This window comes from Mytilus edulis, chromosome 1, assembly GCF_963676685.1.
Source record: "Mytilus edulis chromosome 1, xbMytEdul2.2, whole genome shotgun sequence".
NCBI classification, from domain to species: Eukaryota; Metazoa; Mollusca; class Bivalvia; order Mytilida; family Mytilidae; genus Mytilus; species Mytilus edulis.
The window spans coordinates 55,411,519-55,430,041 of NC_092344.1; the positions used below are offsets into that span (position 1 = coordinate 55,411,519).

Here is an 18,523-nt window from a genome sequence, read left to right on the forward strand (position 1 = left end):
ACGGGTTATGTAAAAGGTTAAAAAGATTTGTAAAGCGAACGTTGTCAAATGAAAAGGTTTTAATGACTTTATCTAGCAAATCGATGCTATATGCAACATGCATCTTTCGAGTCTGAATAGAAACCGGAAACGCGGATGTATCAATTTGATTGTAAACTACGAAATGAATTCGGAATTACGATATCATATTTATTTACAGGAAATATTAAAAGTTTTTACTTTTTTACTTTTAAAGTAATTCTATATTATCGTTACAATATAGCAGTACTTGAGTTATTTGCAATGAAATAATAATTACTGTTTTACGTCTTATTTTGTACTTCTTAAAAAGGGGGATGCTGATTGCGTAAGTTAAAATAAAAGCATGTGTTCTACTTGTTAAACTTTGTAACTGGACTATTAATTTATTTATTTAATCTGAATTATCATAAGCATTTGCGGAAACTGAATTAAATAATTCGACAAATGAATCGTATATCTTCAGATAATATTCTCCGGTCTGCTTTGTTGATCTACCTGTACAAGCTCAGGTACAAGTGATTAGCGATCTTAATCCGGATATCCCTCAGGCGTTAGAACTGGATTTTACTATAAAGAAAGCCTGAAGGTTATGCAATTACATGCATTTGATTATAATTGCTAAAAAAATGGCGTCAGGCTATTAAAACGATCACAGTTTTAAACGATGGCGCAAGACTTAGACATTTGAACGATGGTGCAAGTCATTTGACGATGGCGCAAGACATTTGAACAATGGCGGGGCGCCATCTTTAAACAGGCCATGGAGATCCCTGCAGATATATCTATATCTGATGAAAATTTTTGCCACCAGTCATATTTGCTTCAGTTTCAGAGATATAAACCAAAAACTGCATTTTACCCTATGTACTTTTTTAGCCATGACTGCCATCTTTGTTCGCAAGCAGGGTCATCGGACACATTTTATAATCTAGATACTCTTATGATGATTGTGTACAAGTTTGGTTACATTTTGTCTTAGTAGTTTCAGAGGAGAAGATTTTTGTAAAAGATTACAAAAATTTACGAAAAATTGTTAAAAATTGACTATAAAAGGCAATAACTCCTTAAGGAGTCAATTGACCATTTTGGTAATGTTGACTTATTTGTAGATCTGACTTTGCTGAACATTATTGCAGTTCACAGTTTACCTCTATCTATAATAATATTCAAGATAATAACCAAAAACGACAAAATTTCCTTAAAATTACCAATTTAGAGGCAGCAACCGAACAACAGGTTGTCCGATTCATCATGGTTGGCAGAGTCACCAGACACATTTTTTAAACTAGATACCCCAATGATAATTGTGGCCAAGTTTGGTTGAATTTGGCCCAGTAGTTTCAGAGGAAAAGATTTTTGTAAAACGACAACGGAGAACAATGAGGCCGGACGCCGGACGCAAAGTGATGAGAAAAACTCCCTTGGCCCTTCGGGCCAGGTGAGCTTAGAACAACTGGAATAATATCCAACACATACATTTAATTTCTAGTAACAACAGATACTGTGGATCAATTATTATTTGTGGGATTTCAATTTTTAGTGACTCAAATGATCACCTTAGTACAAATTTTCTATATGCTTATTTGCAAACTTGGGTAAACCCTGACTTCAAATATCCATGAAAATACAATTTTCCTGAGTCCAAGGAAATTGGTATCCGCGAAAAATAAATGAATCCACAGTAAGATTCAATAACACATACTTTTCTAGTAACTTCAGATACTGTGGAATCAGTTCAGGTGGATATATAAATGGCTGATCTTTGTCTACCTTTTTACCAGTAAACAATATCTTTGTATCTGTCTTTCTCAATATCTGAAAAAAGCAATATCATGGAGTATGTTATTGCTGTCAAATTAGGGAATCATCATGGCTTTAATATTACATTGCAAAAGCTTAAAGGAGTTTATGAGGAATAATATTGTGAAAGCAGTTTTTCAATGTAAGGTAAAACTTTTTTTTAAATGAAAATAACAGCAAGTTTAACAAGAAGTTGCCAATCAGCATATCCACTTGTAATGCAATGTATCCTGAGAAAATTGTGACAAAAATTATTTGATTTAATTCAGCATATTAAAAATTCAAAGCATCTGCAAATAGAAAGAATGTACCTAATGGATTTAAACGGCATACAGAATTTATCACTGTCAAGCTGCTGACTTAATATTCTTTGAGTAGTACCTAAGGAAAATGTGACAGACATTTTTTTGTCAGACATACAAGCTTAAGTTGATTGCAATATAGCCCCTACTATGTAAGTGCAGAGTGGGCATATATTTCTGATAACAACACCACTTTTGAGTGATATTTCAATGTGTTCAGTTCTATTTGTAAAATATGTTGTATTTTGGTAATATAATTGGTATATGTCAAATCTTGAGAAAATATCTTTCCAGTAAAAATTGGAATCTCCTTCTTTACTAACTTACCCCATTTTTTATGAATGGATTAATCTGTCTGACTGTAATAACTTGGGCCATCATTCTACATAACCAACCTGGGTCTATGAAATGCAGGTCCTTCAACTGTAGTGAGGCATCTTCATAGTGCAACAGAATGCCAAACTCATGCAGGAACCTGATAGCCTGATTTAAATTTTAAAAAATAACATAGGTAAAGCACATCATTAATTCTAAAAATCATTTTACAAATTACGTCTTTTATTCGGTACAAATTATTGTAAAAGTGTATCATATAAAAATAAAGAAATAAGGTATGAAATGATTTAATTCCTTGTTATATCCTTTGTCCACAAAGCTTATAGAGACAACACTTACAGAGGCGGATTTAGGGGGGGCCCAGGGGGCCCGGGCCCCCCCCCCCCTTTTTGGGAAAAAATTTGGTTGCTTATATAGGGAATCACTGAAGCGTGACTGGAGCGGGCCCCCTCTAAGGTCAGTCAGTGGGCCCCCACTTATAAAAATTTCTTGATCCGCCACTGACTTATTATATCATTTGCGTTCCAATATTTTTTCTGTCCTCATTTAATGATCAATCGGTTCCCCTATTCCATTCTATTGGTCACTATATTCCATAATATATGGACCTATAAGGTCAAAATACTGAGAAATTGTTTTCGATTTTTTTTTTCTTTATTAGTTTGTGTGTGCCCGGTTTCAATAGTTATACTTTTAAAAACCTGATGGTTGTAACATTAAAAATTCTTTATCTTTGTATTTTATTTCTATATCTACTTCACAACAATTCTTTTGTTTTAGTTTATACAATCCTGTCACATTTTAACTAAATCATAGAATACCTGTATGAGTTCTTCTTCATCTAAGTCTATAGATGATTGTTTTACAATCTTTAGTAATTGGTTATGTGATATAATTGGGTAAGATTTCTTCAACAATATTTTGGCCTCTTCTGCAAGCTTGTCAGAGAGTTTCTGCAATAAATTTGTCATAGTCAAACTACAAGCTACTTCATTAAAAGACTGTTGCAAAACCAATTTCAGACAATCAGCTTCCTGTACAATGAAAGACTACACTGCAAAACCAAATTTAGAAAGCTATTATAGAAGGATGCAAGTCAAGACTACTAAAGAAGCAATTTATGTATTTTTTTTCATTTTTCCTTATTTTTACCTATTGCCTACTATAGTTAATAATTTAAAATCATTAAAAGATTTTTCACATATATTCTTAGGACAAAAACAAACATACCACATAACTAGCTGGAACCATTTGTCCCATTACTGGCTGACCCTTCACCTTGTAACTATAAATAATAATAAAAAAAAATTATAAGTAAATTTAAGTTTGTTATTTCATTACCTTCTACTTTCAATCAAACTAAAGTGCTTTCAACACATTATAAATTTCTAAATTTCCACTGTCCAGATTTGAGAAATATCTTATGGCACGAGATTCTGTGGTGGATCTAATTCTCTAATATATTTTGAAAGACCATAATAGTCCAGAGAATCTGGGGTTTAACCTCAAACAAATTGCAACAGAATTATTTTTTCACGAAAAACGAAGATTACAACTATATTATTAACATATCAAAAATCGGCAAAAATCGGACCACGGCAAAGTTGTATAATTTATGAGAATTAAAAAGGTAAAATTCTACTGAATTTCATGCAACGTAATGCGCGCCATACGTCAAAAGGGAAATAACTTGTACACTGCAACTACAATATGTCAACAAGCGGCATTTGTTTTTGACTTGGATTTGACCCAGTGGAACTTAAAACTGGTGAGTAACGCTTGACTATTATAATAAATGTATAAAAATAAATACATTTATCATGTTTTGAATCTTTAAAAAAGTATTTGTTTCCCCCCAGTTGCATTATTTTGCCGTATTCCCCCTTCACTTGTCATTTTCAATTCCATCATTTTTTACATTGATTTATTACAATAAATCATGTTTCCTAGTCTTGGAAATTGTTTTAAATGTATAATAACTGTTTACCAACGCTTTTCACTGAAAAAACGACATTAATAGGGAGGTTACGTCAAAAATTAAAAAAAGTATGGAACGCCGTTTGTGACACAAAGAATGAACGAGTAAAAACAAGTATTTGTATTTTCATTCCTATAAATGCTTTTGTAGTAATCTTTGTTGTTGTTTTTAAGTATCTTATAATGACCAGCTGTACGCACTGTGGTGTTAGGCGTTCTATTATCCTTGGTTGGCCGCCAGGAGTACGGTTTATGGATCATATATAACTTATGTTTAAATTGACCATTTTTTTAAAAATTTTAACAGTGTGGATAACATTGTTTTTTACTGTTTACTTTGCAAATAAAATATGAAATACCTTTATTGTTTTTAATTAACCTATTCATGGGCTAATAATGTAATTTTACTTTTAATCAAATTAAATTTTTATATGGTTGTGATTGAAAAATCAAAACTTTCTGTTTCAGGATGAAATGGTGATCGAAGAGAAGTCCGAAAAAAGAAAGCAATGGTTCTTTATCCGTTTATACCACTACTAGAGCAGCAAAATTGAGTGATAGTAAGTTTCATGCAAATATATATTTCTTTGAAGTTGAATGATGAAGCTTATTCTTTTTTATATGACCATCCGTATGTTTGCCCACGCGATCATGTTCACTGTTAAGCAATTAGAACATAAAGAACCGTCAAACAAATTTTGAAAAACTGCAGAATTGAGTATTAAAACTAGCGAATTCGATTTGCATCCAGTTACGAACTATTTTCTATTTAAAATCAGCGTTTTTTCTCCAAAAAAAACTTACGGCTATGCATTTTTAAGATTTCATCACGATAATACATATAATTGCAAAGTTTCCGAAAAAAAATAGGGACTTCGAGTAAAAATTAAAAAAAAAATTCATTTTTTCCAGTTTTCAGCGATTTTCTATTCAAAATCAGCGTTTTTTGGAAAAAAACCTGAAGACTATGCATTTTTAATATTTGATCACGATGATACATATGATTGAAACGTTTTCTGAAAAAAATAGGGACTTTGAGTAAAAATTTAAAAAAAAAATCATTTTTTCCAGTTTTTAGCGATTTTTACATAAAAATCCCCATTTTACCCCCAAAACACCAATTTCCCGTGGTCTGTGAAACGCCGATTTTTAATATGTCACTAACAGGTATCCAATGAAACAAAATTGAGATAAATTATTTCTGTTGCAATTACTTTGAGGTTGAGCCATTTTTCACCTCAGATTCCCTGGACTATAATGTAACCACACTAAATCTTTCTATTGTAATAATCTGGGAAAAGATGTATTTTTTTTCTTTCTTTTTACCTCATTAGAAGTGGTTGTCTCTTTTTTTGTGATGTCACTACAGTAAATTCATAGAAAAACAAGAATATTTTTCCTAATAATTGAATTGACAAACAAAGAACTGACCACATAATGTTTTAAAAAATTAATCAACTAGTCAGGGACATTTTTTTATTAAAAAGAGGAAAGAAATGTTTGAATATGTCATCTTACAGGATCCTAGTAGTGCTCTCTATAACTATTCAGCATTATTTAAAAGGGTTAATAAGGTCCCTAATGGTATATATATCCTTTTCTTTTAAGAATATTATTCAAGATAATACTTCAAATTGACAACAACACTTCAAATGGTCTGCAATTTTATTTGCTATGATCTACATGTTTCGCCTGCAAGGCAGGCTTCATCAGGACAATTTTTTATACAGAAATTAATTACTGAAGTACTCAAAAAGGTACATTGAATTTGACGTTTTCATGGTGAGAGAAACAATGATAAGTGAAAGTTTCAATACAGAGTTATAAATAGATAAGATAAATATAGAAAAATAAAGTTTGTTTACAATGTAACTGGAGTTTGTTTTACTTTTATATCATACATGACATTGTTCTAAAGGCTTGGTATATAATTGGACAAACTTCCCATGGTTCCTACCACTTTGCAAGGCTTCTCTTCCAACCTGGCCATTGTTGGAGGTTACAACTTCCTGGCGCGTCAGCAACAATTGGAAGATTTTGGTCGCAGCTAATGGACAATAAAATTGTCAAAAAATGTTCCCTTGTTAATTATTTGGTGACTCTATATAATTTTCAGATCATCTGCTGTAGTTGGTCTGTTTATCTGCTTGGTTGTAAATTTATAGTTCATTTATGATCGGCAAGTCGCAAGTATTGAATATTCCTTGGTCCATGTATATGATGGTGGCCTGTAGATCAGAGTTTAATTATTCAAGATAGATGAATTAACTGATTCTTATTTTGAAGTTTCCATGGCTGAACGGGTTAAATTTGATAAGTAATATATTATATTTATAATTCACTTACTTATCAATGACATCTTTGATTTTCTCCCTCAGTTTTTCCAGGTCTACATTATCTTTTTCAAGGCTGCAATCCACTGGACAAAATGCCTGTATATCAGGAAACCCTAAATAATTTACATTTAAACTTTTTGCTTTCCTTTTTTTATCTTAAATCTTTTTTTTTATATACATTGTTATCCTTTTTGATTTGTTTCGTATGATAAAAACTATTTATTTATCAGTTCACTAGATTGGATAGTACATTAATAACAAAAGGTAATAAAAATTTCAATTTGGTCCCACTTGTATCAAAAATGTACAATCATCTTTTTCAAAGTTTCTGGAATAACCTTGAGGTAAAAAGTTCTGAAAGCGAAACTTGTGTGGTTGGAGAGAAAGGCATAAAAAGAATAACTGAAATCAACTATGGTCAACTTTCAAGATTAAAACCTTATACAATGTAACATAATTCTTTAGACTGGATATTTACAGACCAAAAAAGTATTATGTGACTCATTCCATTACTAAGGCAGTGGGTATGATTTATTACCGGGTTTTGTTTTCAGATCATTCAGTCGGTCTATGAACTGCTTTTCAACATTTTCCCTCTGTGACCTATGAACTTTATCATAATGGGTACCAACAACTATCACAGGACATCCTGGAGCTCTGGCATAGATGTTTGATAACCATGGCTTTAACAATTCCAATTCTGCTAAACCTTTGTTGATTCTCAGGACAACCTATTTTTAGATAAACAATAACCTCTCAGTATGCAAAAATGTTCACCTAAAGTTATTTCAATTTTGTTATTGTGTTTTTAAGGCTTTTACAGGTTGAACAGGCTATTAGTTGAAGATTTTGCTTTACCTAAATTTATATTATTTTTGCTTTGATGTGTGAAAAAAAAATCTAGTTCATTAAAAATGAATTAACAAGACATCACCATTGTAAAATATTAGAATCAATTCTACAAATTACAGCATGTTTTAATGACAATCAATCAAAATTATCTTCAATTAAATTTCTTTCAAATTAAAAAAAGTAAAAATCTATGAACAGTTTAAATAGTTCCAGATATTCAGTCTTACCAGATACAAAGCTTTATTTGACAAGTAACACTGATGTGTACTATAGAATTCCTCTTGTCCAGCAAAGTCCCATGTACTCAATGTATATAACACTTTTTTCCCTATATCTTTTCTGTATCTTTCAAATCTACAATGTTAGTTATGTACTCTTTTACTGGAAAAATTTCACATTAAAAAGCAAATAAATTCACATCACAATGTTCTATGAAGACATTTTATTACAAACGATCTCAGGTTAATCTAGGAAGTCCATTCATTAAATTGAATTGGAAACTTGTCTTCTTAAAACAGTTTGTGTCTGAGGAGAATACGGTCATTTTTATGGCAATTCCATTAAAATGTACATGGAAGGGAAGTTTAATTATTAAATGTGAGTCATCGGTCTTTTTTCAGTATGAGTCTCTTACCATATGCAAAATTATCTAAAAAATGGTTCTTGTTTGTAGGGATATTTTTAAAGTCCCTTCCTCTTGCATACATTTTAATGGAATAGCCCTTACTGACAAAGCAGTGAAAATATACTCTTTTTAATATATTTAAACCCTGTAAATCATTAAAAGATTCCCCATCTAAGCCAACTTTTTTCTTTTCTTTCACAAAGTCTACGGAAACTAAAAATACACAAACTTATTTTTATTACCAAGTATTTTAATCATCCAACACCAAAAATTTCTTGAATGAATTATATATTAATTCTGTTACCAAATCTCTCCAATAGTTCTAACAGCATCATAAGTTAGCTACTGATAGACTGGTCTGTTTCAGGGGCAGAATGAAGTTGTTTTTTAAATCAATCATTATTTAAGTTCTATAATTATTGGTTTACCATAATATTTGTATTGATAGCTGATTATTTAAACTATTCATCAAACTTACGCCCAGTCTTTGACAATAATTCCCACTGTTGGAGTGTTGTTAGCTGCTGGTTTAGGCATTTTCATCAGTGCACGGAGTAGTGTTGATTTACCTCTACCTCCATAACCAACTACCATTACCTTCATTCTGAAGTATGCTGCAGCCTAGAAAAAAACAGGTAAATGGCTGGAACTGCCAACTCATGCTCCCTTAATTGCACATTTATTGATAGAAAATACTATTTTATTTTTAGGGTTCAAATAACCACTTTTTTTTTCAGTTGACAGCGGGACAGACAGACGAACAAACAAACAGACGGACAAATCGACGCACAGACCAGTAATATAATGCTCATAAATGGGGCATAAAATTCTGCTTCAAACTTATTGTAATATCTAAATATCGCATTTACTTACCTTTTTAAGTTTGTTATGTAGAAATGATATAAGGTCTTTTACTCTCCCATTAACTAAAGATCTGTCTAACTGTAATTCCACCCCTCTATATCTAAACTGAAAGGTGAAATATAATTCAATATATTATCTTTGAATTACACAGTTTATTTTTTTATTTTGATTGTTATTGATGACATTAAATCAAGAAGGAAATGCAAAGTTTTGAAATGCAGTTTAAAAAAATTAAGCACCACATTTAGGCTATTTTGTGGCGGTCAGTTTTTATAAGTGGAGTAAGCCTGAGTGCCCAGAGAAAACCACAGACCTTTGATAGAAAAACTGACAATCCTAGTCAATTAAGATTGGAGTCTAGTGCACCCGCACAAGCGGGGTTCAAACTCACAAGCACAGTGTTGACTGGCTAGTGATTACAGTAGTAACTAGTTAGACCACTCGGCCACCGAGGCCCCTTGATGTAACTGAAGACATATTCCAAAATTCTAATGATATTCAAACAAAATATCAGAGCTTGCCATACTTTGTAGGCACCTGTTTGTAATTTGAAGACTGTGTGTTGGTCCCTAGATGTAATCTCCTTTTATGTGCAGTTAGATTGCTGTCTCATTTGCAGAACCCCAATACTTCCCTTTATTTACAGGATATTAAAATGTTAATTCAGTAAAACTAAATTTTCTACAAACACAGCTAAAACATAAACATGTATCAACAATGCTGTAAATGAATAAATATTGAGAGAAACCTCTGATGTCTTCATGTTTTTTTCTTTTAAAGGGTGGATAGGTTAATATCACATCAAAATCATATATAATTTATTGTATTTCAAAATCTGTAGATGAAATAATTCTCATAAAAAATAAAACCAATGTAATCAGGAACTAAAATGTATGTAAAAATTTCATGAAAATTCCCTGCTAATTAGTTGTCTAGGTATGGGTCTAACCAGACAAACAAACCATCATTATATACCCTAGCTATCAAAAGTAACATGTTTAACCCCCATCACATTCTGTATGTGCCTGTCCAAAGTCATTATAGCCTTTCTTGTTTAGTAAATAAATTAGGCCGTAGGTTTTCTCCTTATAATTGTTTTCATTTTTCATTTGGGTGCCTTTTCTAGCTCACTATGCCATGTTGATTTTGCCCATGGTAGAAGGCCATAGGTTACATTGTATGTCATGTCAAATATACACTATTGTAGTATACTTACTTCCCACATCCTTGAACATCTTCCCATTTCATCAGGTAATGTCTTCAATGATTTGTTGAAGCTAATGTCAAGGGAGGTAAGTGAGGACAACTGTCCTATTTCCTTTGGTAACTGAAACACATGACATATATGTATATGTTTAGTTAACCTAATCAAAAGTTGAAAGAACATATCTAAATTATAACTTCTTCCTTCACAACATTTTTAATGACCACCTGTCACTGTTGCTTCTACACATTAAATTAAAAAGAAACAAAATTCTTTTGATTATTTATTGGTTAAAAAAAATTAATAAAATTTAAAAAAAAATTAACAGTGAACTAACAAGATACATGTATCAAATTTTATGGTATGAAAATTACTTTCATTAACTCATACTTTAAGATGTCTTTAAACTAAATCCATTGGATGTTGAATGTGAACTGATTGATAAATTATTCTTTAGTTGCATCATTTTTTATTTAGTTGTTAGTAGCTTTGAACTGGCTGTCAGTAACTGCAAGTACTCTCAGATCTGTTGCTTTGGATGTACAAGTACCCTGCAACGTCCACTTGTATTTGTAGTATTAGTATTTTTATGGATCAGATGAGTTTTCAACTGATTTTTATACTTCGTTCTTTTGTTGTACTGTAACACCACTGTCCCAGGTTAGGGGGAGGGTTGGGTTCCCACTTACATTTTAACTCCGCCACATTCTGTATGTATTTGCCTGTCCAAAGTCAGGAGTATGCAATTCAGTGGTTGCCGTTTGTTTATGTGTTACATATTTGTTTCTTGTTAATTTTTTGTACATAAATTAGGCCATTAGTTTTCTTGTTTGATTTGTTTTCCATAGTCATTTGGAGCCTTTTATAGACGACTATGCGGTTTGGGCTTTACTCATTGCTGAAAGTCATATGGTGACTATGGTTGTTAATTTCTGTGTCCTTTGGTCTCTTGTGGAGAGTTGTCTCATTGGCAATTATACCACATCTTCTTTTCTATATTTAATGATATGATTTTATAGGATAATGAGAATATTATGTAAATGTTGAAAAAATTGTTGCTTGTCGGTCAATACATCTTATCCCTACATGAAAATCTGCAAGACTTGACAAGAGAATCTGTGCCTCTTGAACTATCGATGTCAAACAACAATCACATTTCCATTGTGGCGTCAGATATTTTCTATTAGACCCTTTCAACAACTCTCGACACTGACTAATGACACCTACAGTTTACAGGTAAAATGAAGGGGTCGTCTCTAATACAAAAACGTCTGATAACCATTACATATATACATTCGATTTGGCAGTTATATATAGCTACAGAAGATATATAACAACTAGATGTGTCAAAGCGACACGAATGGCCCCATCTCAAAAAGTTGAAAATCTGCAATTTCAGTAGTCTCACATATCAAAAATCTGGAGGCGTATAAAAAAATGTCCATATAACTGTGATTTTCAACAATTTTCAAAGTTGTAAACCTTTAATTTTGGCAAAAACTAGCGGAGCGGAACGAAACTTAAACTTGATCTGTAACTCATCATGGTTAGCTCACATACTAAAAAACAGCCCAATATCTGAAGGCGTTTAGGAAAAAAATGACTGACAAGGGTAAGATATATGGCACCGACAACTTCGTTGTGGGGCCATAAAAAGTAGATAAATTTATTTCTCTATTATATAATATTGATATTACATGTATTTACACAACATTTTACGTAGAATTGATTAAAAAATTACTGCAATCATTCTGCATCCTGCATGATCTTTCTCTTCATTTTATGATTATGCTGCATGCCAATAACGATAAATGTGTATCTGTAAAATTCTGAAAATTTCTGAGAATTTCTGAAGCACAATTACTGGACTGTCTGTCAGTCTGTTACACACTTGTAAACACGGTCAGGTTTGTGTTTTACAAACAAGCTTATCCTTCCCCGATGTACATATTCAATTTCGGGAGGGGTGAAAACATATTGATTTCCAAAGTCAAAGGAAAAGATCACATCGCCATTTTTATCAACGAAAGACTACGCCACTTCAAGATACCTAGTTAAAGTTGATGTATTTCCTTTCCTTAAATGAATAGGAGGGAATGTAATTGACTTCTCGTTCCAATGAATCAACATTAAAGCAGTTCATAGCATATCTGCCTATTGAATTTATAATTCAACACGCTAGTTACTATAGAGCTTTGTCATTGCAAATTCTTTTTGGACAGTAATAAGCAGGGTTTGAGATTCCAATGACTTAGGTTATCCCGCATTTAATTATATGGTGGTCCTCAAGAACTGACTGGCCCATATAATTTCCCATTTTCCCTTAATGGTAGACCAATTCCCCAGTTTTTTTTAAAATGATCTTGGGGTTTCTTACAAGAAGCGGATATCGCATAGCAATGCATTATGAAGTTTAATGGGGTCCATGTTGATCAACTCTTGTTGGTTTTATATGTTACACTGTCATTGCTATATTTTTTTTGGTTTTAAATGGGTCAGAAATTGTTTCTCTGTTTCTCTTTTCCTTGACAAAGCTTTGCCGGTTTTATAATCTTTTCTATACTAGTAAAACCCTGTCGCATGTTTTGTGCGCCTGAAACCAAGTCCTGAAAATGTTGGTAATTTGTAGGGCCTTCACACAGTAGAAATTTTAGTTAATGATGTGATATTTTGACATTATGCTTCGTCTTCATATTTGATTCCCTTTTAGTCGATCAGAGATCACTGTTTGTTTTTTGTTTTTTTTTTTCTCTTCTTTTTTTCTCCTTAAAGTTAATTCTCTTCTTTATTTTTAAATTAAAAAAAAATCCATGTTCTTTGGACTTTGGTAGAAAGTTGCATCATTGCCAATCAAATAAATTTCAAGCAATAAACCCGATAGTGATCAATAGTATTATTTTCAATTTTTATTTTTGAGACAACCCCTCACATTTTACTTGTCGTAGTCGTGCTCAACTGTAGGTGTAGACAATTGTTGAAAAGGTCTTATACTACATCAAAATTTACAGGAACCTTTGTGATGTCCAGAAGTGGCGGACAAATAGTGATAAGGTGTATTGTGATTATACTAATACATTGTTGTGACTTCTTACCTCACTAAGATTATTACCATCAACGGCAAGAGTTTCCAACTTAGTCCATGATTTTCCTCCTTCTAAATTTAACTGTTAGAAAATGGAAAAATAAAAATCATAAAATTCTATCTGTAAATTATCATATGGAATGTCTTATTATAAATCACAGATGTAGTTTTTACACAGGATATTTTTTTTTAAATTATTATTATTCAGTAATATTTAGGTTCAATGTACGTGAATCTATCACAAAAGGTTGAACAGCATTTTAAAGGTAAAGTAGAGAAATGATGCATCAATTGATCAAATGTTTTGTTATCAACTAGGCTGTTAGTTTTCTCAATTGAATTGATTCATATTTTGATGCCAGGGCATATATAGCAAACCATACATAAAAAAAAATTCTCTCATTGTTGAAGGCCTTACTGTTGCCTATAATTGCTTACATCCACTTCATTTGATTTTTGGTGGATAGTTGGTCTTATTGAAAATTATACCACATCTCCTAATTTTTAAATTGACACTTCAATTTTTATTTTTTCTTGAATGAAGAACCCAATGTTTATGCATTTAATTAGTAAACAGGTAAAATAATGCCTCCATTTTATGTTTTCAGGGGTTTTCCAATTTGAAATAATTTCTTTTAGAGGTATCTAGATAAATTCTGTGTGAACTGTAGAATCACATCTACATTTCTATTAAATAGATCTTTCTTATAAACTTTTACAGTCATAGTAAATAAAATATAAGTGCTTCTTGGAGGTTGTAACATTTAAATCTTTCAAAATATGTCTACTTATATTATTAATACATTGTAGCACATATGCAGTATCTTAGCATTCTATTTGATATACATAGACTTACCTTTGTAATTTTGTTCCTTGACAGTTTTATTTCTTGAATGAACTGAGATCTCCATTGACTTGGGGAAGGAAAACTGACAATGTTATTATCACTCAGATCAAGCTTCCTTAAACTGAAAATAAGGTTTAAAGTAAAAACTCTGGTATAAAATAAAATATCAAATAAAAAACTTTCTTTTCACAACAAACTTTCAAGCAAATGCAAGATATAAATTCAGATTTATCTCTGTCATGTGATCAGTTGTTGGTGAATTTTATCATTAATTGTTGAATGTTATACTTCAATTTTAATGTTGGTATCAGATGCAATTGGTATCAATCAAAATTACAGACTGAGTTCATTATCCTGATTTACAAATTTTATTTCAAAAATTAACATCCTGAAACTTTACTTACCATATTTGGTTGTGTATAGTCTTCACTTTTTTACCTTAAATATGTAGTTAGAACATGGGGTGTGGATTATACACTACTATAGACTGTTTTCGATTTTTTTTTTAAATACGGTATCATGATTATATTTCTGTTCAAAATCTTCAAGAATAAAAACATGCTTCTGACTAACATTCTAATGCAAGTCCAACATTCCTTTTACTTTTTTAATTCTAAAAATAATTTTAAATATTTTTTTTAAGTCCTTACTTTTGTAAATCCAAAATAAACTTTGGAATGTAGAGTGGCTCCTTTTCTGTCAATTTGTTTTTCTTTAATTTTAATCTTATCAACTTTGGTAACATTGATGTAATGCCTTGTTTAGGTAGAGATTCTGAAAATTGAAAATAATTTTAATAGTTACAGTAGTATTAGCTAATAACTGTAGTGTATATAAGTATTTACTGATATCAAACAAGATTTCCATGTACCAGCATTAGATGTATTCAACTGTAAAACTAAATTGATATAAGAAAGGATTTAAATATTATGAAACAACAAAATTATTTATTTTGTAAAAATATTTCCGTACTCTATGACTGTATACCTTACAACAAAATGATCTTTATTTATCTGTGTACATTATTTTATTTGGCGGCATTTTGTGCAAGGTTATTGTTGTCTTTTTGATATGTTTAACAGCTCACCCCTAATTTTATTGATTTTGTATTTATATTACTAGTGTCATAGATCCAATGTATTTGTTCAGACTATGTTATCTTGTTTCATTAACATGTCTTTTGATTGAGTTAACCCATTTCAATGGATATTTTATAGTGTCTTTCTATTTTGTGATGTTACACTTTTGTTCAGGTTAAGGTGAAGGTTGGTACCCATTAAAACGTTTAAATCAGCTGAATTTGTTTGAAGGTGTTCTAAGTCAGAAACCTGATATTCAGTGGTTGTTGTTTGTTGATGTGGTTAATAAGTTTTTTCAAATAGATTAGAACATTGGTTTTCCTGTTTGAATGGTTTTACAGTAGTTATTTTTGAGGCCCTTTATAGCTTGCCAAGGCTCCCTGTTGAAGACTGTACTTTGACTTGTTTACTTTTACAAATTGTGACTTGGATGGAGAGTTGTCTCGTTGGCATTCATACCACATCTTCTTATATCTATCTTAAGCTAAAATTATACCTTAAAACATTTAAAGTCGACACTAAGATATTTTCTGCATTCCTGTAGATTGAACATTTCAGCCTTTTAAAATTCTAACCAAAACTAACATTACAATTCACCACCATAAGAACAAATCAATATATGAACATTATCTGCAAATCTAAAATTTATTAGTACTTTTGAGTTTAAAAAACAAAACGAAAATCGTTGCTCACTAAGCATTTCCCTTGTTTTGTATCAAGTAAATTTTAGTACGGTAATTCATCTTACTTTATCAACTTAATTTAAAGCATAAATACCTATTTCATTGTTTTCTAAATCTAAGATTTCTAGTTTACAACTTCCATGTAAGAACTCCTCTGGTACAGATTTAATGTAGTTACAAGACAACTCTAGAACTTTAAGACCAGGCAACTCTAAAGGTTCCTTCGGCAATTCATGAATCTCATTACTAAAATATAATCGATCAATAAAACAAAATTTATAATCTGAACTTTCCTAGTGTTCTGCACATCAAAACATAGTTCTCTATTATAAACTTATATATATTCATATCGAAATACAATACCAGTAGTTCAAAATTTATCTCCTTTCACATGGTTTTGCTATTAAAGTCTGCATTTTAAAAGTATACAGAAAACTTGTACTTCATTGAAATGTTATGGAAAACTGATTCTTCAACCTTCTGTTAATATTTCTAACTATAGGTACTCCATGAATAATGCAAAGAAGTTGAAAAAGTCGAACATCAAAATTAAAAAAAAAAGTGACAAAAATAAAATGTTACCAGTTCAAAAAGAAATGTGTTAAAGCCGGCACCCGCTGACAAAACAACTTTGGTATTTCTGTAATGATGTTACTTGACAAATCTAAGAATTTTAGATTTTCATTTCTCCACATTTCATCACCCATTCCAATCTCATGGATCTAAATTAAAAATTAATTTCATAAGAAAGTATTTGACTTGTATTTGTCATTGTAAATGTAATGAATAAATTGTAAGACTAAAAGCATTTATTTAAATTTTCATCAATATTCATATGTATTTCAAGCTTATATTTATAACTATAATCTTTTTTTTTTAGGTAAAATATATTTCATTGCTTCATACTATACTTGTATGCTGATGACACAACTATGCATACATCAGGAAAGACTATTGGTGACATGCAATTAAAAGTACAAGATGATCTCCAATGTGTTGAAAAATGGTGTCATGAAAATAGCATGTTCATAAATTCAGATAAGACGAAATGTATGGTTATAGGTACAAGACAAAGGCTGCGTTTAAATCAAGCAGATCAAGTTCTAACTATTGAGAATAATATTCTTCAAAAATCATCAATTGAAAAACTTTTTGGTGTTAGAATTGACTCTAATCTGTCCTGGACAGGCCATATTAATTACTTATGTTCATCAATTTCATCAAGAATTTTTTTACTCTCTAAAATCAAGAAATTTCTAAATATTGATCTAAGAAAATTATTTTATAATGGTTATATTCTCCCACTGATAGTTTATTGTTGTATTATTTGGAGTGGTTGTGCTAAAAATGAGCTAGTCAGAATAATAAAATTGCAAAAAAGGGCTGCAAGACTTATTTTAGATGCTGATCCACTTTCATCATCAGCTCCACTGTTTAAACAGCTTGGATGGATGACAGTAGAGAACAGAATCTCATACCAAAAATTTACAAGTTCCAAAAGCCAAAACAGAGCTTTATAAGAAATCTTTTATATATATTCAGGATCTATTTTATGTAATAACTTACCAATATCCCTGAAAAAATCAACCTCAAGTACAAACTCATTCAAAAAAGATTTAAAAAATTACTTGATGGAACATTAAGCAGCTGTGCGTTTTTTATATGCATAATAATTTTCACACACTTACTCAAACTTATGATATTGTTGATGCCAATACTATACATGTCATATATGAATTTGTAACTTTTACCTGTTTTGAAAATTGTATATTTCATAACAATTTTTTATTTCATTATTCATGTATGTGTGTCTGTTTGATATTTTGTAATTGTTTGTTATATTTCATTGTATTTTATGAGGGCCTCAGGGAAGATTAGCTTTACAGCTAACTGTGTAACCCTCTTTAAATAAAGAATTATTATATTATTATTATTATTATACTAATAACATTGTGTTTCTCATGTTGGTGTGTAAATTTATACAATGCTTGATCAAGTGGTTAAATATAGATTCTACCACTGGATCGAGTGTGATACGATATTTATCTACTCGAGACAGTTAAATTTTCAAATTTAAAACGCGAGGCTTGCAGAGCATTTTAAATATTTAAAATTTAACTGTCAAGAGTATTACACGAGATTTTGTGGTGGAATCTGTTTCTCTAATGATTTTCTAACAATATGGGGCAAACTTATACCTTCTTTACGAATGATCTGCAAAAAGATGTGTTCTTTCTATGTGACGTCATCAGGCATGGTCGCCTTTTTTCATGCCGTCACAATAGGATATTCAGAGGAAAGCAAGAAAATTTGACGTCATAATCAGATTTTAACCAATGATGAACTGAGATCAAACCAACCACATGTTGATTAAAATTTTTTATACAATGGGTTCAGAAAGGGATAAATTCACGAAGAATTAGAGAAAATATTTAATACCACAGGGTTTAGTATTGTTTTATGCAAATAATTAGTTATTTAAGGTGCTGTGATTTGTAGCTCCTTCAATATAACA

At 31.0% G+C, this 18,523-nt stretch overlaps 1 protein-coding gene across 1 annotated transcript in view; it reads right to left on the reverse strand.

The window, feature by feature from the left end:
- LOC139514345 (leucine-rich repeat serine/threonine-protein kinase 2-like) overlaps nt 1-18,523 on the reverse strand; it is a 92,077-nt gene that overhangs the window by 32,962 nt on the left and 40,592 nt on the right. Inside the window, exons 30-44 of the mRNA XM_071303456.1 lie at nt 16,591-16,730; nt 16,103-16,254; nt 14,897-15,020; nt 14,256-14,367; nt 13,410-13,481; nt 10,330-10,440; nt 9,123-9,218; nt 8,728-8,870; nt 7,852-7,978; nt 7,311-7,503; nt 6,783-6,885; nt 3,690-3,744; nt 3,281-3,412; nt 2,451-2,606; nt 1,724-1,836 (exon numbers count right to left, since the gene is read on the reverse strand). Of these exons, the coding sequence (XP_071159557.1) occupies nt 1,724-1,836; nt 2,451-2,606; nt 3,281-3,412; nt 3,690-3,744; nt 6,783-6,885; nt 7,311-7,503; nt 7,852-7,978; nt 8,728-8,870; nt 9,123-9,218; nt 10,330-10,440; nt 13,410-13,481; nt 14,256-14,367; nt 14,897-15,020; nt 16,103-16,254; nt 16,591-16,730 (1,829 nt within the window). The remainder of the gene's footprint in view (nt 1-1,723; nt 1,837-2,450; nt 2,607-3,280; nt 3,413-3,689; nt 3,745-6,782; nt 6,886-7,310; nt 7,504-7,851; nt 7,979-8,727; nt 8,871-9,122; nt 9,219-10,329; nt 10,441-13,409; nt 13,482-14,255; nt 14,368-14,896; nt 15,021-16,102; nt 16,255-16,590; nt 16,731-18,523) is intronic.